General features: G+C 40.4%; 1 protein-coding gene across 2 annotated transcripts in view; it reads right to left on the minus strand.

Annotated features, from left to right (window-relative positions):
* Positions 1–412: 412 nt before the first annotated feature.
* CLCN4 (chloride voltage-gated channel 4) overlaps positions 413–25,393 on the minus strand; it is a 40,437-nt gene continuing 15,456 nt past the window's right edge. For both annotated transcript variants that reach the window (XM_057389699.1, XM_057389708.1), the window contains 9 exons: positions 23,739–23,926; positions 18,936–19,058; positions 17,193–17,399; positions 17,020–17,100; positions 15,953–16,498; positions 13,812–13,998; positions 10,497–10,895; positions 5,671–5,887; positions 413–4,303 (listed from right to left, as the gene is read on the minus strand). In XM_057389699.1, coding sequence (XP_057245682.1) covers positions 4,213–4,303; positions 5,671–5,887; positions 10,497–10,895; positions 13,812–13,998; positions 15,953–16,498; positions 17,020–17,100; positions 17,193–17,399; positions 18,936–19,058; positions 23,739–23,926 — 2,039 coding nt within the window. In that variant the 3' untranslated portion in view covers positions 413–4,212. The remainder of the gene's footprint in view (positions 4,304–5,670; positions 5,888–10,496; positions 10,896–13,811; positions 13,999–15,952; positions 16,499–17,019; positions 17,101–17,192; positions 17,400–18,935; positions 19,059–23,738; positions 23,927–25,393) is intronic.

The raw sequence follows: 25,393 nt of genomic DNA on the forward strand, positions 1-25,393 counted from the left end.
GATTGAACCTGTCATTTTCAGACTTTTATCTTAGCTCTGAATTAAAGTGCAACTGAAAAATATATACAAAAACAATATCATAGGGGCTTTGCAACATCTAGTTTTAAAGATGTTTCATGATTATTGGAGACAGAACAACCTGGTTAGATAAATCTATTTTCTTCTCTTTTTAGTTTTCTATTGTATTTATGAGGCAAAAGAAAAAACACTTTTCTCTGAAAATAAAATAGCCAGCTGTCAAGGCTGATTCTCTAAGTTCAGTACATGCACTTTACTAACTCCCTATTTACTATTAAGTAGCACATAACTGAATCAGATATCCTAGATCATTCATCAGGCTTGAGTTATCCCTATAAGTGAGAAAAGGAAACACAAAAATAATACAGAGACATTACATTAAATACTTCTCTTATAATAAGATGTCCAAGAAATGTTTTCAGCACTGTCAGTTTTATTTAAAAAATAGAGTCCAAACATTTTTTTTTATAAGGTGCAACATATACACTGTTTTCTACGATTAAAAAAAAACAAACCAACAAACAGAACTGAAGCAAAACTATAGTCATAAATATAGTGTCATTCCAACACAGAATCAGTGAGCCTCCAGTAATTCTGAAACATTCTTTTTCTGCTTCTTCAAAGCATAAGAATTAATAATTAGTATCACTGGGACAGCCAAAGGGTCTGTCTAATGTCATCCRTGTTCTGTACTTTATTATTGAACTTTCTGGTGCAGATTGCTTCAAGTACACATCAGAGGCTGAATGCAACTGRATACAGTTCATGCAAAACAAAGGTAAAATACTGAACCTGCATCATTCAAAGATTTTTATTCTCGTTTAGTTTAGTTGGACATTTTTGAAGGCCAGCTGCTTGAACACAAGGACTGAACTGAGGTTGCATAAAGTCAGCAGTATATACTAAAGTACTTATGTAACTCATATTGATAAYGCTACGTGACTATCTTGAGCTTAATTAAATTCAAATAAATAGTTAAGGCTGAGATCTATGCCTCTTGGAGTCTATTCAGTCTATTCTGAGACAAATTTTGGAACACAGATGGAAAACAGTGACTGATAATGGGTTTGTTATGGAGAAATAAATTAAATCATTACATCACTGCATTTTTTTGAGAAAAGCATGTTATCAATCTATATTAAGGGCGTTCCCTTTCAGATACCAATGTGAAGAGCAATGAARGCTGTAGCATGGAGGAAGTTTTCTAATTAGCTAAGTCTGTCCTGTTTCAAAGCCCTCTGTGTCATTGTAGCATTAGCCTCAGCCTTGATGCCAACACCAAGAGCTGAGGTTAGCCATGAGTGTGCCATTTCTGGACAGCCAGAGAGCAGCCCCTGCTCTAAAGGGTTTAACATATTTTAAACAGACACTGGAAAAGGAACAGCACGACATGGTTACATGTCCAAAGGTTTTCCCCTTGACCTCTTATGTGTTTAAAGCTTTCCATCCAGAAAGGAATGTGTTTGGTAGAAGTGAGCTGTACATCCATTTACCTGCCTTTTACTTGGGTGATGGTCCAGGGTCAAACTGTGCTCACAACAACTACATAACTCTCAATTCCTTTTGTTGCTGTTTGTTACAAATCACCATGTTGGGTTTTGGATYCTGTTTTTAAGGCCCGAGGGCTGTTCCTAGGCAGTCTAATAAGACAAGGTAACACGCTATCACAGGGGTGATTGTTGGTTTCAGTAAATCAGGCCTCTGGGTAGTAATGGTAATTAACCACACAAGCTTATGCCTATGCATAACCACAGACTGTGTTTAACCTGATAATCCAAGCCAACAAACAGGTRAATTTGTATTCATAGCCAGATTAATTTCAGTTAGACAACTCCATGTCTTTTTCTCAGAAAATGRATGTTTCTCAGTGTTGATACACTACATTGGTTCCTGTTAACAAACATGGAAAGTAGAACATGGTCATACAGTTTTAATCCAAGAATGAGACTGCTCTCAAAAGTCAGCCTATTTAGCTTAGTCCAAATCCCCTAGATTCTAGAAGTTATGGGTAGAAATTGACATTGTATAAAGCCCCACTTGGATTTAGTTGTGGGAATGAATAGATTTTATGATGGCATCTCYGTTCAAATGAGGGAATACAGGGTTTACGAGCTTTGATGTTGACTTGGTTGGTTTTTTATGGCTTTGGCTGCAGAAAGCTTCACAGAACAACGTAAGAAAAAACCATATTATGTTGTATTTCCTATTTTCAGAAGAAAGGGRTTGCTCATTCCTATAGTTTACATAGTTTTAACAATGTCCCTTTAATAATACATTGTACTGCAGCTGTTCAGTTAACAAAAAGTATAAGCTRAAATATTTATGGGCTTTGGCCAAAGCTACATATATTTATGTCAGTCTTTTGCAAACACCATTGTTMAGTGGGGTACTCAGCAGATTAAAATTATCCCTTTACTTCCGTTTCTTTTCAATTCAGCAATTCGAGCCACATTCTGTGTGAATGCAGTGGAACACATGCCAGAAGGAAGCAGGGTCACTGCAGATAAGAGGAGGAATTTGTGACATACAACTTGAACATCTAACTCAGGGTGCACCTGAGCTGTCTCACAATAACCATGCTCACTGGTTATTGCCTGGGTTTGGGCTGGAGTAARCAACAGGCTGTTCTGCATGACAGGACACCTCTCATTTCAGTCCATGAGGCCCATCTGTGTGAATCTGAACAAAAATAACAGAGCTCTTAGATGCCTAAATGAAGGGAGCAGGAGGTCTGCAGGGGATTCAGGGCATCTAAATTAGGATGTAACCTTCCCCCATTCTTTAAGTTTGCATCTATAAAGCAAACACTGGGCAGTTTGAATTGTGTGTTACAGAGAGTACAATTTGGTATTATTTGGTATTCTGTTACTGGTAGCAACATTGACTAAAGGATTGACCCTCTGCATCTTGCACAGGACCAGAACAAGTGCTTAGGAAAATTTAGCATTTTTACCTGAGTGACTTAGAGGTCTCTACCAAGGTCAGTTAAATCTTGTATTCCTGGTGCAAACAGATAAATATTTAAAGCTTTCCTATGATATTTGCATTCTCAGTCCCTCTGATCTTATCCAGACACAGTGTTGTGGAGAGGGATTCCACAGTCCTATGACTGACAGGTGCATAAAAASTAGATCTATTACAGAATAAGTGTCTATGACTATTAAATTAATTTCAGCAATTTCTTGACAGGTGCAGATAAATGCCAAGAAAGAGCAATTACMAAAAGGACCTAAGTGGAGAAGCAAGAATCAATGCAGAGCTTCATACGTGTGTGAAAAAGAGTGATGTACACAAGGGAAGACAGGTGAGGGATTCAGTCTCTTGTCACTAACACTGATGAGAGATGGATGACACTGTCCTATTAGTGCTTTTGAAAACTATTTCATGGGCTTCTATGTTTTTTCCAGTTACCACAGCAAACCACAAAATACCAAATTTTACAGTACTTGTATGCAAAATTGCATAGAGAGATAATAAATTCTTACAAATAAATCCCATTTCAACATTAATAAGGGGAAGCTGGTTGACAGAAATGCTAAGCAGTATAAAATTCAAAAGACTAAAGCAAGGAGCAAGGGGCACTACATTTTAAATTGAGTTGAGGAATACTCTTACTCCTTTCTTAAGACTTAACTCCAGTCTTGATTCACTAAACATTTACAAAATAAATGAAGATGACAAAATCTTTTGTTTAAAAATATGACAATTGTTGTCTGTTATGAAAATGGTATAATTCAGTAGCAAACAAACAGCCATGATTCCAGTAACAAAAGCAACTGACATTACTCATCTACACTCTGTGGCTTGGAACACAAACCTTCGTGTCTCTCAGCAGCTTGTACATAAACAGTGTCTGCTGCTCCTCACACCTCAGGAGTTACTGTGACCTTGATGGCTCCCTCTGGYGCTCCTGGCTCTTTGTCCCCAAGCACTGCATCACTGACACCCACCAGCACTCCAACTCAGCTGTTGGGAATCTCATTAGGGAAACACTTCATGTCTGCAGCTGCTCAGAGCTTCTGAACTGCCTTCCTCATGGAATAAGTGCTGTCCTGCATCCACTCCCTCTGTCAGAGGATATCAGGCCATTCCTCACATACATTTTTCTCTTTAAGCAAGATGAAACACCAAACACAGCCTTTGTGTTAATCTAGAAGGGATTCCTTTGGGGTTACTTTCTTCTTCTTTACCAGTCTAGTTAAACATGATAGATTCAGGGTCCTGGTTTGCCATTTGAGCCATATGTCTTAATACATCCTTTTTAGTTATGATACCCAGCAGCCTCCTATAGGAGAAAAGGAAATAAAAGGTCAACAATCATCTCATATATCATCCAGGYTTTTTCCCTGTTCAGCTGCAGGGATATTTTGTGAGTGCTTCCATACAGTACTGTCCATCTCATCCATTCTCCAATTATTATCTTTYTATACAAATATTCTCATGTATTTCTACTACCCCAGCCATGATAATTAAGTRAAATACATTGGCTTGTAATCTCATTTTGCTGGTAACATAACTGAGAGGAGCTGCAGCAACAAACACTTTGTACAAACAAAATAATAAATTTCCTTAAGCTCAGGCTACAGAGAACCAACAGCACAAAACCAAAGCATCAGTTCTTGGTAATACACAAAGCTAAAGCACAGGATTTCTGAAACTCTTACTRTCTGACAGCATAATTCCTTCAAATTTAAATGATAATTTCTCATCWATGTGAACCTAAATGAATTATATCTGTCAAGAAAGATGAGGTCTATGGGATGTCTGGCCCCAAGAGTCAAACATTTTATAACCCTCAGCATTCAAGGGCTTTTACTTCCAGTCCTTGAAGACCATTAGGCACTGAATTTTGAAACTATGTCATTGTTAATAGTTTTTCCACCTTTCATTTCATGCARATTCTAAAACTCAAGATCTAAATTTCTGAATCCAGGCACCTAAAATCAGAACCTGTGTCCCAATAATGGTTCTTATTTTCTTAATGCTGAGGATATTGCATGGACAGTAACAACTTATATGCAATACTTTCGAATTAAAAAAAAGGCTTTCTAACAACAGAATAAATTTTAGTCTTCCACATTTGGAAGTGATGGCTCTGGTTTGACTATCCTGCTGTCACTAGAAACTGGGATAGCCATGATGCCCAGATATCTCAAACTCCATTGGAGCTATGGGATGTTATTTCTAGTCCACAGCTTTTTATTCTCCTGATCTCATGTTTGTCCCCTTCCTTCAGCTGTTCTTTGAGGACCTTTGGTTTATACAGCTTTACATTATCCAAWGGAGAAAGCTGAACAGATTCCTTTTCCTCCAGTGACACCATCAGTCTTCACAAGCATCTAATCTAGCTGGATGTCTAGAARCAGGCACATTCTTTGAAAACAACACTGCTTGCCAAATCTGCCTCTGTTGAGAACTGAATGATAGCAGAAGTCAGAACAGTTTATTTTCCATTTATTTTTACCTTATCTAAATGAGAATATACTAAGGATTTGGGAGAACAGAATGAAATATAACAGCCTGTAAGCATTATTTTGGTTCAGAGTCTGACTTCTTTTGCTGCCCTGGAGAGACATGAGCAAGGTTTCCTTATTCATCCATTCACAGAATAAAACAAAAATTAAAATATTCACTTGACTGCGAACTACTCACCCACTGCGAGTGACCAGGCACTGCCGGAGTCCAAGTTTTCTGAAAATGTCAACCACAGTCTCCATTGGTGTGTGGTCAGTGACAGTGAAGGGGCTCAGGTTGAGAATACGCCGCAGTTTCAGTGGGTGGGGGCTGTTGGGTGGCAGTTCTGGGGGGTCTTCAGTGAAGTACACGATGGAATTGCTCACCACCCCATCCTGACGCTGTCTTGCATTCTCTGTACAACACAAAGATTGGTGTAGACAGTGAATTAAACTTGACAATGATAAAAAAAACCCCTCCTTTGGAAAGCAAAAGTTTCTTTTTCTTTAACATACTAAAGTCCCAGAAATTTGGGTTACTGAGTAAACTTGAATTTCCTTGAGATATTGCTTCCTTAAAGCAAAGTGCTRTTTTTTCAGACACATCCTTTTCCTTGGTTGGAATAATGCTTTTCTGAATAAATATGCAGCTCATTGCATTCACAAACATCACTAATCCAATTGCTGCCAAATGCAAACGACTGCATGTAATTTCCTCCATTGTGAGAATCACAACAGAAACTTTATTACATGCCTGAAGGAGTGGCGTCAACAGCTGCGTAAGATCCCAGCTGGCTTGGAGCAAAACTTTTCAGCGGAGTTGGGAAAATGTGGACGTGGTGAATGGATTTATGAATACAAAGGGAAAGACAAATTAACATTCCAGGGATCCAGGAGAAGTGTGAGTGTTGTTCTAGACCAGCACACCTCTCTGGCATGCAGGGTAAATTTTGTGGGTTTACACTTAATGCCTTAAATTGTTTGCATATCTAGATTTCAAAAAGGAAATAAAAACTAGCATCCTACTTGGAAAATACTAAAGGGAGGAACAAAATAYAGGGGTAAACAGGACATATGTGACCACTTTTAAAAGTTCAAAAGCTATCAATAATACTTTGAGCAAACTATGAAGTGAATATCACACTACATCTGGAGTTTACACGATCAGTATAGGCCTTTTACCCAAAGTGTGCTCCAAGAGGAATACTTACCAWTGAAATAGTTTATTTTCTTTATAGTGTTTACCTCATCTCTGCTCAATGCTACAGGGCATAAACRTCATATGAGACAGATTTCCAAATGACAGACAACTTTTCTCTCCCCAGAATAAGCATATCATGTGTTTGGATCTGAGGGTTTAACTCCCCTAATTTTTTTTTTAAATAAATTCTTGGAAATAGTTAGAATTATTACCTTCAATTAACATAGGTTGCTTCTGTTATTGAGAGGTATAGCAACTCATACTCAAAGCATATGTAAATATTTTTGGAACTCGCTGCCATCAATCAGAGTGCAGAAACCTGCTCCTGTGACTTGTAATGTGTAGACAGTGATGGTTTCCAACATGTTCCAGCTGCAATTTTTTTTACATTTAACGATGATTGTCTTGTAATATTTCTGGAACTGGAGCAGTGCTGGCTCAAACCTAWTACCAGCACAGTAYATGATCCTCAACCTTCTCACCCCASATATTACAAGTCCTATTGCAATTTCCAGGAATGATGCTAGTTKTGTCTCAGCTTGTTTCAATTCATACATCTAATTTCAAGTGTGAATATGCCTGCATAGTTCTTTGATATACGATCTGTGCTAAGAGGTAACATTAATCAAACTGAAKGTAACTCCCACCCTTTGATAAAAACCTTTGACAGCTAGGTATTTCCTTCCCAAAAGCTGCACCCAAAGAAATAGGGCCAAGCAGTTTGGTTACCACAYTGCTGCTCCCAAGGCAGCAATGACCCTGAACAACAGTGATTAGCCAAAGCCATGATTTCACTCTTCCATGTCAAACACCTCTCTGGAGAAATCTGAATGATGTAGTAMTATCGAGTAAATTCAGTGGCATCAGAGAAATGGTGGATTTTGTATGCAGTTTCACTGGATAGGGGAGTGGGAGTAAAGGTAAAACAGAAGAACAGATCATTTTTGCAGTCAGTGGGCAAGAAAAACAGATGCAGATTAACAGAAAGAGCAAAGCAAATGGATGACAATGTCTGGTTTTACAGAGCAATCTATGCAGAAGGCTCTTGTCATAGCTAGAGAATGAATTAATTCTCCCAAATGTGAAACRGCCTCTCATATTCAGGGGTTCACATTTCACAGCCTGTATCAACTATGCTAATCTCTCAACTCCACATTGGGAAAAACATATTATTCAGGCCACCTGGCCATTGTCCAAGGCTCTGCCTTCTGCATGGTGTCCCTGGAGCTGGCCARATTCAAGAAATGCTTTACAGTGCCAAATATTCCCCTCTGTAAGACTGTAAAGTAGGTGTCATCTAAAATGGAGACACTTATCCCCAGAGGGTGACTGTGCCACCTCACCTGCCTACCTGTTCAACACAGATCAGTGGAAGGACACAATTCACCTGAGGATGCCTCTGAGCAATGGGAAATGGCATTKCCATTCACTTCACAGGTATTTGCTGCATTTCTAGAGCATGCTCAGGGATCTGCTCAGTTAGAAAGAAATTATGTAGGGGTAAATCATGGGGCAGACAGCTGTGTGGGAACAGGTATTTGATGCAAGACTCAGCATCCAAGAAGTCAGATGTGTGAAGGAATGGGAGTTCTTCCCCAGAGTATTCCTGGAGCACCATACTGCTGATGCACAATTAATTGGGCCTGAGAAAGAAGCTGAAATTCTTGGTTGAAACCATGTCTCTATGAAGTGCAAAATGTTCTTATGCAGAGGTACCAGAGCTAGTCCASACTGAGGAGGCATTCTGCAGGGCACAATGGCATGAAAGAAGAGATACTGGTGAAAGAAGAGACACTGCAGTGGGCCTGACTCTGCTTTTTGTAAGACCTCATTCCCTGGCTGAAGTGCTGCASAGATGGGGCTCATTCTGAGATAAGCTCCAGAATCTCTGTCAGGCTGGGCAGGTGAACCCCAGGTTCAGGTGAGTAGGAGATGCTTCACCATGTGAGATGTTTATCCCTCAGTTAGAAATTTTATGGCTTAAGGAGACTTGTTTCATGGCTCCATTACCATAACTATGAAGCAAGCTGAGCTGGAGGTTCAGAACACATCAGCTACTCCTGTGCTAATGATGAGAAAGAGTGACTTCTGCACCACAGGCAAAGCAACTTCAGAGAAAGAATTAGCAATCAAAAAGTTCCTGTACTGGAACCATATACGTGTCTTTTGAAACTAAATCCAGGTTTTAAGCCACAAGGACACAAACCACACTGGAAAGATTAACCATTTATCATAGTGCTGGCACAGAATGACAGCACTCACACTCAACCCAAGGTGAAAAAGGTCACCAAAATTTACTGATTTCTGAGGGTTTTAGGAATGCATATATTGTCTATGCATATAGCAATTTTATTTTAAATTAAGTTCTGCCTCGTTTCCTATAAAAGATGCTTTTAATTAGAACTGATCAGGAGACTACTTTTTCCTCTGAAAGATATAAAAAAAAACAATTTTTGAACAGTAAAGTATTTTGATCTAAATGTTTACTGAGTTTAATTTTAACTGATTTCTTTGTTGTCAGTTCATAGCTGGACATTTTCTCACATCTTCTGGCAAGACCATTCAGCCACASTGCCATTTATGACCTGAATCAAATTACTCAGTTCCTCAAAGTTCTTTGACTCRCTTCAAGCAGTTTCTGATCTTTCTGGTTTTAAAGTGAGGGTTCTGCCTCTTCAGTCCATGCAATTTTCCCACTGACATACCTTCTTCAAAAGGAGTTGCAAAAGACTATTAACTTAGGAAGGCACCAAGTGTTAAAGCCATGACATGGCAGGGGCAGTGTAAAGGATAGACCCAAGGTAGGCTAAACACATCTAAAACATGTGCTTTAAGGACCACTCTTATTTCAAATTTTTGTTTTAGCTCAGTGGGAATTGAACTGGAAAGTGACCTTCAAAAATAACCCTAATTTTCCATTTATGAATTTTCTTGTCTGAAAAATATGTGTGTTTCCATCCAAGACAACAGCTTTTTAAAGGGGCCTGAATAACAGGAAGGGAACAAGGCCAGGCAGAGAAGATAATTCTAATTCAAGGAGATTTGGATATAGCAGACATGCCACACCCTTACAAAGTACAATGAAACCATGCCCAGATGACATCTTGCCTGACTGTCCAGCTGGCCCTCAACACCACAGGACAGCCAGAACTGGGACAGCCTTGCAGAACTCTGCAGTTCTGGATGCCCTGAGTAGAGAAAAGGTGGGAACACTTGCCTTCATCCAATATACCTGGATCCCCACTCTGTCATCAGATCAACCAGGAAAGGCCCTGACAGTCAAAATCTTTAATGATCTGGATTCGGACTGGATGCCAGACAAAATTCAACCGTTTTTACCAAAAAACATTTCCCACTGARAAGCTTTCCACCTGTAGCACTAAAACCCTGCATGTGAGGAAAATCTGAGACAAAGCAACAGAAAACACAGGTTATTTCATCACAGGGTGACAAAAGCTCATGACTGCCCCAGYTGCTTCTGGCAGCCCATGGACACTGAAGGAAGCTGAGCACTGTGCTGGCTTTTGATCTGGTTCTGACAAAAATTCTGGCCATCTCTGTTGTCTCTRGAAGAATTTTACTTTATTGTTTTGAGGGAGAGCAAAATTAAACCCACAAGGGTCAAGCCCACAAAATTCTACCAGGCGGTATGATGCAATAGAAAAGCTTCCAGGTTTTAGTAACTAGTAAAAGTCAGATCTGAAGAAAAAGTTACATTTGGTTCTTGTTTATCCATTTTTCAAGGTGATTAACACTGCTAACCTATGCTAATCATAAAAAACTCCTTTCAAAATCAAACTTTCACACACTGATATTCTACTTACTTATTGCAAGGATCAGCTCTCGTCTCTGTGCAAACCCAATCAGTCTCTCCGAGTCTTTTGAAACCACCACTGGGAAGCCATTGTAGTCGGTCTCTTTGATAAGGGTCTCRACATCCTCCACGGTCATGCTGTCCTGAGTCAGAACTGACAGAGGAGCTTCACCTCGCCKCGGTCTCATCACGTCCGTCGCCAGMGTTCGGTGCGTGAACTCATCCTTCACATCCAGGAAGGGGTATCCGTTCAGATGAATGTGAGCTTCATAAATCCCTTCTTTTCCAAAGGCATCTGCCACCCACTTGCTTGTGACAGCCGCAGCCATAAGAGGCACGATGTACTCCAGGCCTCCAGTGAGCTCAAACATAATGACCACCAGAGAGACCGTCATTCGAGTAACGCCACCTGCCAACGAGGAAAACACTCAGGGCTGGGATACATGTTAAGCAGCTCGTTTATATTTTTGAGCCTTACACTCAAAAAAGCATATAATTATTTATGCTGAGTACTTTGCCCTTATACTTTTGGGCTTATTTCACCAAAGAAAGGTATTTTTCATCTACTGCAACTTTCATAAAAAAGGTTGAGTGAACTTGCTCATGCCRAAGTTGCTAACATTGAAAAGCAAACAATGAATGCCAAAGGACAGAGATTTAAAACCAGAAAGGATGCCAAAAAAATCAACTTTRATGGATACTTGAGAAACTAAAATTGAACCCTGCCATTAGCCCTCTAAAATGASTCCAGGAATCAGTGAAGTACCATGGCTGAGGCAGGCAGGAGCATGGAGAGGTGCTTTCACACCAACCTACAAATTGCAATCATACTGAAGAGAAGCTGAGCATTATCTTTGGGGCACAACATGGTTACAAAATCCTGCCTTAGAAAGCTTAGGGCCACTGCAAGAGCTATGTTAAAAGCCTAAATACTTGCTTTTGATATCACTACAGTAATACAGTTTGAACTGTGTACAACTTGGTTTGAGGCCATCCAGGCATGCAGCCATTGTAGMTGTATTTTTCAATTGAGTCTTTCTGTATTAATTTCACAAACAAGCTCCTYGCTCTTTCAGTTTACATTAAAGGATAAAAATAATCATATAGCTGAGGACAAGTGTGTATGTATCTCTGAATTATTAGGTAACATTTCTTTGCCTCTGTTCAAAAGGTAAATGTAATAAATCTGCTATTTTTTGGCCTCAAAATACAGCCCCATTTTAAATGAGAAAAATCAGAAACAGGTCATTAAAAKATGCTTTTTATCTAGCAGCATACAGAAATATTAGATTGTTGATTACTTAACACTGTGATCCAGATATGAATTTCATCTGAGGAATGCCTTAAGCTTCTGACTGTGAAAAGCTGAGAGCAAATACCAGAGTAAGAATCATTTAATACTTACTCCATATCTCTCACTTCAGGCAAGATAGGTTTTRGTACAAAACAGCTAAAGTACAAGCTGTGACATTCTACTGTATGTCTCACCATGCTATTAAAAACCACTGCAACTTAATTTGGACCTTTTAAAAGAGGAAGAAATTGCATCCTCACCTTGACTCCTGTGTGCAGTTTTGGGTACCACAATATTAAAAAAGCCATTAAGCTGTTAGAAACCATCTAAAGAAGGGCCACGAAGATGGTGAAGGGTCTGAAGAGGAGCCTTTTGAGGAGTGGCTGAGGTCACTTTGTTCAAATTGGAGGGGACTAAGGGGAAAYCTCATTGTGGTCTGCARCTTCTCACAAGGGGAAGCAKARGGGCAGACACTGATCTCTTCACTYTGGTGATCAGTGWCAGGACCTGAGGGAATGGCCTGACKTTGTGTCAGGAGAGGTWTAGAGTGGATATCAGGAAAAGGTTTTTCACCCAGAGGGKGGCTGGGCACTGAACAGGCTCCCCAGGGAAGTGGTCACAGCACTSACCCTGGCAGAGGTCAACAGGCATYTGGACAATGCTCTCAGACCCATGGTGTGATTTTTGGGGTGTCCTGTGCACAGGCMGGATTTGGAYTTGATGATCCTAATGGGTGCCTTCCAACTGGTATATTCTATGCTTCTATGATTCTACGCTGACCACAGCAATGTCAGAGTCAAATTTTTGTGTATTATTTCTTTTATGAACATTAAGATCATTTATCAAAAGGAGGAAGTGCTTTTCTTGTTTGGACGGTATGATTCATCCTAGCTTTTTTAACGTGGCTACACTGCTGTGGGTGTTCACATCCAAAGGGATGATCCAGATTGCCTTCACAATCTCTAGGTAAAACCAGGCCCTGTTGAGGCCAAATTCATCTGTTTGTTTGCCTGGTTTTAGACGTGTATTGCCAGATAAGACTGACCTTTCCCATACCTCGTTTTCCTGTTTTGACTGTGAAGGGTATCAGGACAGTTAAGATCAGGTGCTGACATTACAGACATTAAATTTTCAAGCAAATCCCACCCTTCCTTCCTCTGTATTGATGCCACAAATGATCCTGCTTTTCTAATATGAGCAACCAAATCTGAAACTTTTCCACATCTTCCCTGAGTGTATCTTTCATTTCAAACCTACCCAATCACATTAATCATGTGTTATGCCTCTTCACTGTTTTTTCATCTACTGATGATGATATCWACTACAGCAACAAAAGGAGATAGAATATGCAAGCACAGAAAGGGAGAGATATGACTAGGCAAAAACATGTTCAGATAGTACGCTTGTAATTTTTTTTTTGCTTCTATGGCTAGAAATTTGATATGTGAGGTATTATTCAATGATCTTGCTTTAATAGTTAACAGATCATTGCTGTTATATCCAATAAATCCTATTGATTGAGTGTAATCCAATATTGGCCTATGATGAAAATGAAAACCAAAATACAGCTCAGTTGACCACAGCATGAAACACAGCCAAAACAAGAYCCAGAATTTTTACCTCTGTGTTGCTTAAAATTAGCTAGAACTGCGATTTTTTTTCCCTGCACGGAGAGCACAGTCTAAACAAGTAAGTAGCTTTAATCCAGTTACAATGAGTTTCATTACATCAAATGGAAAAAACGCAAGCAAAAACACTCCTACTTGGAAACCTGCAGCCTAACTTCAATTTTTCTTTCCTTTTCTGTGCTTTCTGGCAAATTACAAGGAGTAGGCATYTGCAAGCCTTTCTGGCAGATCACTGGAGCAACCAGTAGAGAAAGCTGTCTGTTCTTTAGCCCATCTTGATTTCAACTCCTGTTGCACCCAGAAATGGCAACAYAGCACCTAACATGAACACAAAGCCCTCCTAAGCGTGCCCCCAAATATCAGTGCTGCTCACACACCAACCAATGACCAGCAGGGACCATACCCAAGCAAGCTGCTGCTCCCACCATAGCATAAAGTCCTGGTGTGACACAGTCGGCCCCAGGTCTGCACCAGTTCCTGAAGATGATCCAGTCATGATGGTGATATGCCAGCTGCTCMACTCCGATCCCAACCATCCTGCCAGCCATGGCTCCAACAGCCATGCTAGGAATAAAAAGGCCTGAAGGGATCTGCAATGAAATACAGACACATGAGCACGTGAAAAAGTGACCAGTATCAAACAATTTTTATTAATAGTCAGATCCCACAGCCTCATGGCAGCCCACAGGTCTGATCCCCATGGTCTGACACCTTTTTCTGCAGTGACTGAGTTACGTGGCTACATGTTTATAGTAACATTTGTGCAATATTAGTGCAGTTTTAAAAGAAATTCTGATTCCTACCTGCTGCATCCCACTGCATTAGGGAGATGAATGTTTCTGAATAATAGTTTGCTTTTGAAGACAAGATTTTCCTGGCTTTGCCTTCACTGCTTTCTCAGCAGGAAATCAGGAGCTGGTGATAGTTCTGTCATAGGCTTGAGAATAAGCTTAACTGACAGTAACATCTTGATTTCACCCTCTATCAGATGAAGCACTTTATGGTTTTATTACTACTTTTTCAGGCTAAATCAGATCAGATTTTAAATTAATGTCAAATGAAGAATAAAAATTCAGAGAAAGGAGGCTGACTGCTCAGAGGCAGCTAATTCTCAGTTTACAATATGTTTTCCAGGAACCACTATGAATCATTACTTTGTTGTCTGCTACACAGACAAGTCACAAATCATTTAAAAACAGTATTGAAATGAGAATGGATGGGGAAAAAAGAAAATGAAAATTCACTCTGCCTTGGCTAAGTTCATTTCCTCTTTGATGTCAAGTGTACCAGCAAGCTGGAGATATATTTCCTGCTGGAGAAGACAATTCAGATCTGTGACAAGGGCTTGCATGGAGCTTTGGTTGTTTTCACAGATGAAAGCCTATTACATCTTTTTAAGTCTAAAAATACACCTCGAGCTTCCTAGRGAACTTAACTGATCACCTCATCAGCATGGCCCAGAAGGGCTGACAGCAGCAGATGCTACAACTCCACCATATAGTGTTAACTTTCCTGATGCAGCTTCACTGAGTCTTCTAGATTTAGTGGGTAAAGCTGTTTTGTCTGCTCTTTTATAGACTAGTAGAAACCGTGAATTGCTTCTAATGGATTTTAAATATATAGGATAAATAAAGAATCACATGTCGCATAAAGAGCCAAAGCTTTTAATGAATAAGCATAACAATGGGCTGCCAGCCATAAATCAATCTCTAGAGTGAAGGGCTAAAAATGGATCCTCAGTGCAAGTGTAGGGTTTAAGAGAAAGATGAGATACTTTCATTTTGAGCATGGTATAAAATATAATGTATAACTAMGAAAAACTTCTCACTGTCTGCAGCCATCAGATCAAGAAATAAATGTTCAGGTAATGGGAGCTGTAGACAGACAGAACCTGTTTTTTATGTGTTCTATTAATCAGATATATAGAGCTCACCACAAACAGCTTGGTATATATTGAAAGCTTGGATAAATTGGTCTTAGACCTTTCATCCCTCATTTATGGGGAGAAGGAATTGTTGAAGGGAAAAAGCTGCAAATCCAGAATATTCAAATGGCACATCTGTTAGTATTCTCATTCATTCCCCTTTTTCTTCCAAGCTATAGTGCTTAAAAGGATTAAAAAATAGACCTTTTCAGCTACTTTTATATTTTTTGTGATGTTTTAAATGGATAAAACAGTAAATTTAAAATTATTACTTCCCTGAGCACAGCCACCTTGAGGCACATTAAGACATTAATCCAACAAGACAAACAACATTGTAAATAGCCCATATCCATGAGAGATCTAAAAAACAGCTGCAGTGGGAATCATCTTGAAATTGCTTATTGGCAACCGCGGGTTTAAATTCCCATCCAGATTTCTTTTTCACTTAATAAAACTGCAGATGATCAGAACGGGGAAGAGCAGGGCAAGTGCTGGCAGGCAGGTGAGCCAGCAGCACCTCAGTGACAGTCCCATGGTTGGGGACAAGTGGGAGGCAGGAGAGCCCTGCCAGACTGAGCACGGCTGCCCATGGCATCCCATCTCAGACATCTCCRATTTACCTTCATGCCGAAAGTGAAGATGGTGATGACAATTTTAAAGACCAAAGCCAAGGCCAGCTGCCACATGGCAGAGTAGACGCCGGGGCCGGCGGGTCTGTCGGGAATGTCGTCCACGGGCCGGGTCATGTTGGGGTCGTTGATGTAGTCGCAGAGCTGCGAGGACTCGAGGGCGCCGCAGTCGTTGAAGAGCTCGGAGATGAGCTCGCTGGTGCTGCGGCGCGTGTAGGGGTTGGGGTAGGCRATGATGGCGGTGATGGCCGTGATCACGATCACYTCCAGCACCGGGTATTTCCCAAGCCGGGTGGTTTTTCGCCTCCTGCACCAGGCGATGTTGCAGCGGATGAAGAGGGTGCCCCAGAGGCCCCCAAAGACGCCGAGCAGGATGAAGGGGAAGAGCTCGGCCATGTACCAGGGGGTGTGGTACTCCACGTAGAACAGCACCAGGCGGCTGTTCCCAAAAGGATTGATGGACCTCAGCGTGAAGGCAGCCACGAGAGCAGCAAARAATGACCTCCAGAGGGTTTTCAGAGGAAAGTAGTAGCTGACCTGAAAACAAGCAGAGACCATAAATATTTCACTGAGTGTGACAGAGGGTGTTTCCTGTAACTACCATCACCATCTGTTTCGTTTGACTTTACTGCAAGCACTAGTCCTTACCACAGCCAGAACATGTTCACAAAGGTATCAGAAAAAGCATTTTCAGATTTYAGAAAAGAAGTAGCAACTAGTTTAAAATCAACAAATTTAAATCCAAAGTTGCTGTCTAGAGAGTATAAGAAATGCTTGACAGCTTGGTCCATGCATTAGCAAGCTGAAGGCTGGAGAAACCTCAGCACGGGGATATATTTCCATATTGGTCATCTAATTTGTTTCCAGAAATGCAGTGCCTTTCTGCTACTCAGATTACGCTAAAATATCTGGTTATTTCTTATTACTAGAAATCATAGATTATTTTTGTTTTAAAAGGGAAAATAAGCATATGAATATTTGAAAAATAATGAGTTATCTTGGAGAAGGGTATAAAATTAAAATACGTTTATCGAACCAAAGGAACAGCCAGGCCTCACCTCTTCCAGACTAAAAAGCACACCTCCGATTGGAGCCCCAAAGGCGACAGAAACCCCTGCAGCAGCTGCAGCCGAAAGGACCTACAAAGCAAATGTTGATACACAAGCCATGAGTAGTTTGAAATCCTGAGTATCCAGAGAGGGAAATTAAGAATTATGTGAGCCAACCTCACCTCTCTTCTCTTTCCTTCATTCTTGCTGTACTTTGAGAAAAGGCTGCTGAAGAAGTTTCCGCAGCAACAGGCCACGTGGACTAAGGGGCCYTCCTTCCCAAGGCTGAGGCCTGAAGACACCACCAGAACCAGGGTGACTGTTTTGATTAAAAGTGTCCATTTTCCCAGGTAGCCCCTAATAATGAACCCACTCAAGATGGTTTTTATCTGGAAAGCAGGAAGAACACGTTGAAGAGATGAAGAAACCTTTTCTACTCTGAACTTTCAAATGCAGCTAGAATTCCAGCAGAGTTTAAAAAGTTGCAGACTGCTTGAAAAGAGACAGTGATGGAGAGAAAGAAACCATAGGTAGAGCAGCTTTCCCACAGCAAAATCTGAGCAGGGGTTAGGCAGACCACACTTTTACTGCTTTTATGGGTGGTCTCCATAACAGGCACTAAGGACTCTCACAGAGATCAATAGAAATATGAAACTCTCACATATCTCCTYGGCTTACAAGATCAGAGTTAAACTGGAATTGACTTCAACAAAGAAGRAAAAAAAGCAAATAAACAACAACAGACTTTTTCCAGATAAAACACACACAAAAATTTCTAGATATTTGGAATCACTGTGCCATAAAAGCATGCAAGTGTTACGATATAAGGAAGTCCAAAAGATCAYATTTCTACACATTTTGTCTTAATTTTGCAAGCGAGTGGTTAGGAAAGAGAACAATACAWATGCATGACACACAGGCTGCAGGGTGGGATTTGGGTTTGGACTCTAGGACTGGAAATGGGCTGGAGCTGAGCATCACCTCACACGAGGGATTTACCACTTGGAAACCAGCTCTACAGTTAACGATGAAAACTTCTTAAAACTACAAATATATCAAACACATAACAAAGACACACATGACTATTTTGAAACATGGAACTTATTCAAATATTTTAAATTGTTTGTGGTGAGTTTTTTTKAAACATTTGGATGCTTCTCTTAGAGATCAAGAACAAAAGTATGCCAAGATTTCTAMGCTTTGGGCTGTTGATTGTCTCTGCCAGATTCCTAAATAATAATTCCAGTGGTTCCATAGCACTTTTAACAAAAGATTGCCCTGATTTCCAAGATTTTTAATAACTGTGCTGGTTGAATTACAAGGGTCTTCATTTAACAGCTTAAATATGGACTGAAGCTCAATATGTAAAATACTGAAAATCAAGTCAAGGCTGCTGTAATGTTGTCATACTGGCATAATGTATATTACATTGTTTTCAGCAACAYAATTTCCAAAAGATGTGTGCCAGACATTTTTCAGGCATCCCAAATGATGGGCATCTTCAGTAGCTTAGGAAACCTTAGCTTTGTAGCTCTTTCTCTTCTTTTTTGTTTTGCTTTTGTTTAGAATTTAGCCTAGAAAATAACTGGATTTGTAACTGGCCCAAGTAATTTCATCTTAGGAAAATTTTATATAATCTTCTAGTGAGTACATGTCTCTTGGAGATGTTGATTTCTAATTCATGCTCTGGCAATGAGCAAGTACGTGCATTAACCTGTCACAGTGACATATGAACACTTTTAACTGTGAGAAACTTAGATGATCACCATAAAAGCAGAGACAAAGGAATGAAGGCAGACAAGATGGAAAGACCATTTTCTTGTTGCTATGCTATCTCACAGTACAGTTSTGGAATGGGAAAAGGCAGTAATTTTTTTTGTTTTTTGGTTTGGTATTTGGATATTCATGCACAAAGAGGAACTCACCTCTGGGATTCCAGAGCCACAGGCATAAGGAGCAAACACTCTGACCAGGGAGACTGCCAGGAAAGCAAAACACAGAGCCCACATAATGTACAGAAAATAGTTTAGAATGTAAGCACTTGCACCCTAGAAAAATAACAGTAACAAACATTGTTAGACAAATGCAGATTGGCAAATCTCACACTTCTACAAGGGATCATGATGGCATGGACCCTGATTTTTCATTTTCATGCTAAGTGCTGCTTTTCCTCAGGAAGCACAAATTACTTTACAAAATCCAACAATTCTTTTATTTATGGAAGGAAGCAGCATGCTAATAATTACCTTACCTAGTCCATACAGTCTGCTTGCAAGGGACCCAAAAACCTTAAACTGAGCATCTCTCAAGCACTAAAAAATTTAACTAACCCACATAAAGTTAGCAAAACATCAAATATGCCATAAGGGCAAAAGCAATTGGTAATGAAAAGGCACCTAATGAAGGAATTTGCTGTGTTCATCCCATAGTGGGGACAAGGAATGAGACCCTGATACTTATTTTTCTGAGGGCTGGTACCCAAAGGTCAGTTCTCCATGCAGATGCTGATATTTTCAAATAACATCCCGGTTCGTATGAGTAGCCAGTTCAGTTCAAAATAGGAAGGGTAAAACCATAAATAAATCCTTTCTTTCTATCTGGTGCTGTCCACGATACAGTTGAAAATAACTTGAAAACACCACACCTTGGCAGAACCCACTCACACATCTCAGTCATTTTTGCCCTAATATTTTTAAATCATTGCAGTCAGGAATAAGCCTGTCYTCAAACTGAATAGCTTTACTTTTCTGACAGAATGGGAATGCYAATGATCATTAGCAATGGTTGACTGTGCAGTGCCATAGTGAAAGCATAGTCAATAGTTACCTTCAAGTTTCTATCTTTTTCCAATGGTCAAGTCAAAACTTCCGTTAAAATCTGCCTTGGAATACCTCTACCTCTTCACATGAGTATTTTTTTACATTAATTTCAAAAACCCACCTACATGGAAAAAGAGAATCTACTCAGCAGCATCAAATTGACACAAGGAGCTAAAGCCTTCAAACAATATCCTGTAGCAACATGACACTACAGAATAAAAAACTGAGATGAACTTGAGTGCATGAATGGGTATGAATCCTTCACCTCCAAGTGAACTCTTCCTACCGGATGCAATCCCAGCTGCTCAAGAACATCAGGGCCCCTGCCTCTGCTCTGCAGGACAGCAGCCTGGATATCAACATTATGATAAATCAACTAGGAAAACAGGCATTAATCAATTGTATCAGTTAACAGAGCTGGCCAAGACTGCTCCCAGTCATAAAAAACCTGGAGCTGAGAAGTCTCCCTGTTCTCAAATCTACAAGGAATCAACTTTTAACAACACGGATTTTGCTGTTGATGTTCGTTTTCCAGGTCTGTCCAAATGAAAARGCAGTAAGGACACCACTAACTCTTATCCTTATGGATGTATCTGGAAGAAGGGCAATTTTTTAAGGTACTCTGGTGCTTGCTGAAGTTAGCAGCTGTCCTTGCTGATGACAGCAGATTGCTGAAGCAATACAGTGTTATCCCCCAACACCCTGAGACCAAGCAGTCAGGATCCCACACTTGCAGTGATTGACATCCGCTGCAGTGACCGTGGATCTTTGTTGCTACAGCTGAAGACAGTCTCATGAATGTCTTCTCCTGGTGCTTCCAATTACAAACAGCTATGACAATATTTACTCTTCCTCTAGAGAAAACTCTGGATATCATGCCTCGGGGCAAAATCCCCCTGTCAGTGTGAACCTGGAATACCTCCAAAGAAGGCCAACAGCATTACAAAAATTTGGCCCTACTAAGTTGAACAAAAGCTGTAGCTTTGCTTCTAAATTCACTGGAGTMAAATTAACTTTGTTTCTTTTTACTTCTTCTTCTTCTTTTGCATCTCAGAAGACATAAGAAAACTGTCAGCTCGTTACTGCAATCACACATACACCTACAGTGCTGTGGCAGGACCCCACAAGAGTCTGTATGGCCAGTTCAATCTTATCCCTTGGGACATCTTTCACTGTTACATTTTCCAGATATCTGGCATTCTGCAGGTTCAACTGTGGCWGTTTCTAATGATTAATAATATGAAAACCTTTGGGAAGTGAAGTAGCAGTAACTCAGGATAGCAAATGGTTCATTTCTCATCCATTACATGCCATTACTAAGGCTCTGAGCATGTGCCCTGGAGTCAGAGATCGAGGCAGCTCACCAGCAGAGCTCATCCTGCTGAGACCTTTCCCATGGCAGCTCGAATGATTCACCCTGGAAGCAACAGTAATGAAGCAAGTAGGGAACCTGAGTAAAATTTTGTATTTTAGTTTAGTTTGCAACCAAGCAGTATTTCAGATCTGGTGTCAGTCCAGTTTAGATACAAATGGAACACAATTGAAAACAACCATCATAAACTCAGAATACTGAGTCCTCATGACTGACAAATTCAAGGCTGCAAAACTGAGAAGTGGGYTCCAGGTACAGAGGGGCTTCCTCATCTTGCAGGTCTCAGCTTCATGACAGGAGATCCAGAAGCCCTGGGRTACAAATCCAGCCCATTGCTGGATCCAGTGTTATGATCCATGAAAGACAAGGGGTCCTTTCCCCTACCCTGGACCTGTGTAAGCCATCAAAAATGGGGTCCTCAGCTCCCCAAGCTGGAATTGGGACCAAGGTGGATCTGCAGAATAGGGAAAGTCCAGGTCATCAGTGACCTTTTGATCTGCCAGTAAATKTGAGGTTTTGAAAGTTTCTCACAACTAAAAAACCCTCTTCACCTCCTCTTTGGAAAAAGTTCAAGATCAGAAGGATGAAGGATATAATTGGCCTACAAAACAATAATTAGGGAATAAAACAGCYTGGTAGGTTTCTAATGGGCTATTATGTTTTCCATAATAATTTATATCAAGCCTCTGCTTTGAGTTCATTTTATAGCAGCACTAGAATAGAAACATTTTTCAAGAGATGCCATAGAAAATGTCACAATTCTCTGAGAAAACATATGTACAGGGTTGATCACAGCCATAAATTAGCAAAACCACAAGGAAGAACTGATCTAAATCTCAGTCCTCAAAATGTCAAATTTAGTTGGCTATGATGAGAAAGAATCACAGTTGTGCATAAAAAAAGAAGACATATCAGACCAGAGTACCTTTAGGGAAACTGTTCCAAATAGTTTTTGCCTAAATTGTGCTCCAATGTGCACTGGTGTCTTATAGGGCYGTTATGTAAATGTGTGGCACAAAGTGAAACATAGAAAAAAAAAACCAAAAAAATTATTGTGAAACTCAGCCAAGTTCAAAGTATTTTGATACCTACTAGAATCCTTTACCACTACAGGAACTATGATGTAAAATGTACCCATATCAGAAGGCTTTTGAACAAAACTGAATTTTTACTTTACAAATTCACATTTTTATTGGGTTTTCCCTGGGATTTCAGCATAGCAGGAACAGACAGATATATTAATAATATTTACAGCCTTCATCAGGCCATCAGGAGCCCACAGATCTTAGAAGCCCATTTGTTTTAGGRAAAAGACTAAAATTAAGCCAATATGAACCTTTTTTTTTGTCCTACTATGACAGTACACAGCACAGGGGATGAGAAGCCCAATTTGAACACAAAGTGAGTGAAGTTTCACAGTGCTCACCTGGCTAAAGCCAACCTCTTCTAAAAGCCACAGCACACAACAGCCATGACTGCTGGTTTGAGTAGCAGGAGAAAGAAATAAATTTTCTCAAGGATATGCATCATTTATATATTCCAGCCAAAGCAACAGCATGTCAAACACATGCACAGGATTTCCAAATCCCCTAATAATTTTAACAGTCTCCTCTCTTTTCCCTTCCCACGTTTTGGGAGATTTTTGTTCYCTTGAATTATAACATCATCCCCATCCTGCAGCTTTACATCAGGGTAATATTTCTCCACTGTCACAAAGACACAGCCACCCAAAACATCTGCTGATGAAGCCCAGGGTGAACCAGTGGCAAAGGGAAATTTGGCACTGTGACTGGAAACCGTGCTGAGAGATTTTTACCTCTGATTGTGTGGTGAGAATATTCAGGAGCAGTGAGCACCCCACTGCCTCCACAGCATTCATTGTATTTAAAATTACCATTTGAAAAAAAAAAGGAAATAAAAGTGTAAGGGGGAAAAAAAAAACCTTACAATATAAGTTGCATATCTGTCCAGATTAGCTTTTTCCCTTCCTATCCAACACCCCTGCAAATCCTTCATTCTGGCCTCCCCCAGGAAGGCCATTCTTTCCCAGCTTTTGGTGCTAGCTGAGTGTCTTGATGTCTGACAGAGAAAGTGATTGCAAGGGATAAATAAGCAGTTCTTATGCAGCTCTCTGTATCAGAATACAGAAAACCCCATTTGTAATCCCAAAAATATCCTCATAAATGTATTTGTCAGTGCTGATCTTTTTTTTTCCCCCCCATAAAATTATGTTTAAAAGGAAAAACAAAAAGACAGCTGAGATCCCCTGCTGTTTAGGCTATGCATGTTATGAAACACTTGTAGTTTAGTGCTGATAAAAAGAGTGCAATCTCAGAGTTTTCCAGTTTCCATCACACTGAAACCACAGGACCTCCTTCAAGTTAAGCAGATTCTGCTTGTGGAAATGTCTTTTTTTGCAGTGTGCTCAGTTCATTCCTTCCTCTTTCAGAGAAACTCTCTGGRGGGAACATCAGCAAGTATGAAAAAAGGGCATTGCCTGGCCTGCTGCGACCCCAACATAATCAGGCCTCCCATACCTCAGACTGGCTTACAAGAAGTTCAGACCATTTCTGCCACTGGGGACATTTGTCCCTGTCATCAAATGTTGTTTCATTAGACGTCCAGCAGCACTGCTCGTGGCTGTACCAGAAGGCAGACAGGCAGACACCCTCTTTCAGGTCTGTCATCCAATCCACAGCCAAATCTATCACTCCAGCTAATGTACCTGGGGAAAGAAATGCAGAAAAAGAAATGCAGGYATTAAAAAAAATACCAAGTTGAAAGCATAATATATCTAACTTTAATAAAAGAATAAAACCCACGATTTGGGTAAGTAGGTGCAACATAAGGAGACCTTATAGCAGCCTCCCAGTACCTAARGGGGGTTATGTAAGAAAGGTGGGGACAGACTTTTTATCAGGCCTGCTGCTGTAGGGTGAGGGATAATGCTTTTAAACTAAGAGAGGGATAAGTTTTTTACAATGAGGGTGGTGAAGCACTGGAATAGGCTGCCCRGAGARGTGGATTTTCCATCCCTGGAGACATTAAGGTCAGGTTGGATGGGGCTCTGAGCAYCCTGATCCAGTTGAGGATGATTTTTAAAGGACCCTTCCAATCTAAACTATTCTCTGCATCAGTAAATACAAATATACCAAGGAACTGGGGGCACTAATGAGTTTGTCTGACCTTCAATGCTCTTTCATAAGCTTTTATTTTAAACATTATAATTTTSATACTGATTAATGGCAAAACAGGGGAGACAACAGAAGTCAGGCCTGCAGCCTGTCCCATCTGGYTGAGATAGGGAAGATGCCTTGCAGGGTCTCTACACACACTTGGCCACAGATCTCAAACCACACTGGGATAATGGAGGAGAAGGWTATCTATGTTTTCCTACAGCTTTACTGCTCCCAACACAGAAACCTTTCAGAAGGATGGTTTCATTAAAGAGATAAGGTGTATGCCAAATTCTCACTTATGAACTTAACAGAATGGGGCTTTTGTTATTTGTGTACATTCATTGGCAATCTGGACATGCAGAATAAAATTATCTTTCAAATCCTCCCTGTACCAAACCAACTCTCGTTTTAGTGTTCCCCGTAATTGCACAGAGCTACAGTGACACCCGGTGGCCACCAGGCACAGACACAGGCAAACTAGCTTTGGCCAGGCACAAAAAAAATAGAAAACTTCTGTTTCTCTAGGTCATTTGTTCATCAGCAATAAGAACCTGCCCCGGCAGCAGCACCCTCAGAGCAGGGGGGACCCCAGGAAGGCAAGAGCAGCAGGAATGGGAGCCTGGGAGCAGCCAGAACACAGAGAGACAGCCCTGCACTGTGTCCCTGTGTCCATACTTTCTGAAAGAACTAAACCACCAACTGATAGAAGAGTCATTAAGTTTTCCAGATCCCTCTTACATAAAATAGGACGCAGAAGTCATCATTATTTTTAAAAATAATCATTAACAAAATATCGGGAAACCACTAACGGATTAGAACAGAATTTACCACTGCATTGCAGTAGGACTAAAACACTGGAGGAAAAAAATACTCTAGAAAATGCAAACTGGTTTGGTTTTATGTTTCCAATTTTTTTAGGTTTGTGGCTCCTGCTGAGAATATAATTAAGTGAAGCAGCAGTAAGGGCTCTCCCCTTTACCCCAAGCAGCTGGGGCACACAAGAGCTGGTTTAT

The sequence above is a fragment of the Malurus melanocephalus genome, unplaced genomic scaffold, assembly GCF_030028575.1.
Source record: "Malurus melanocephalus ecotype Western Australia unplaced genomic scaffold, MMel_1.1 scaffold_1, whole genome shotgun sequence".
NCBI lineage: Eukaryota > Metazoa > Chordata > Aves > Passeriformes > Maluridae > Malurus > Malurus melanocephalus.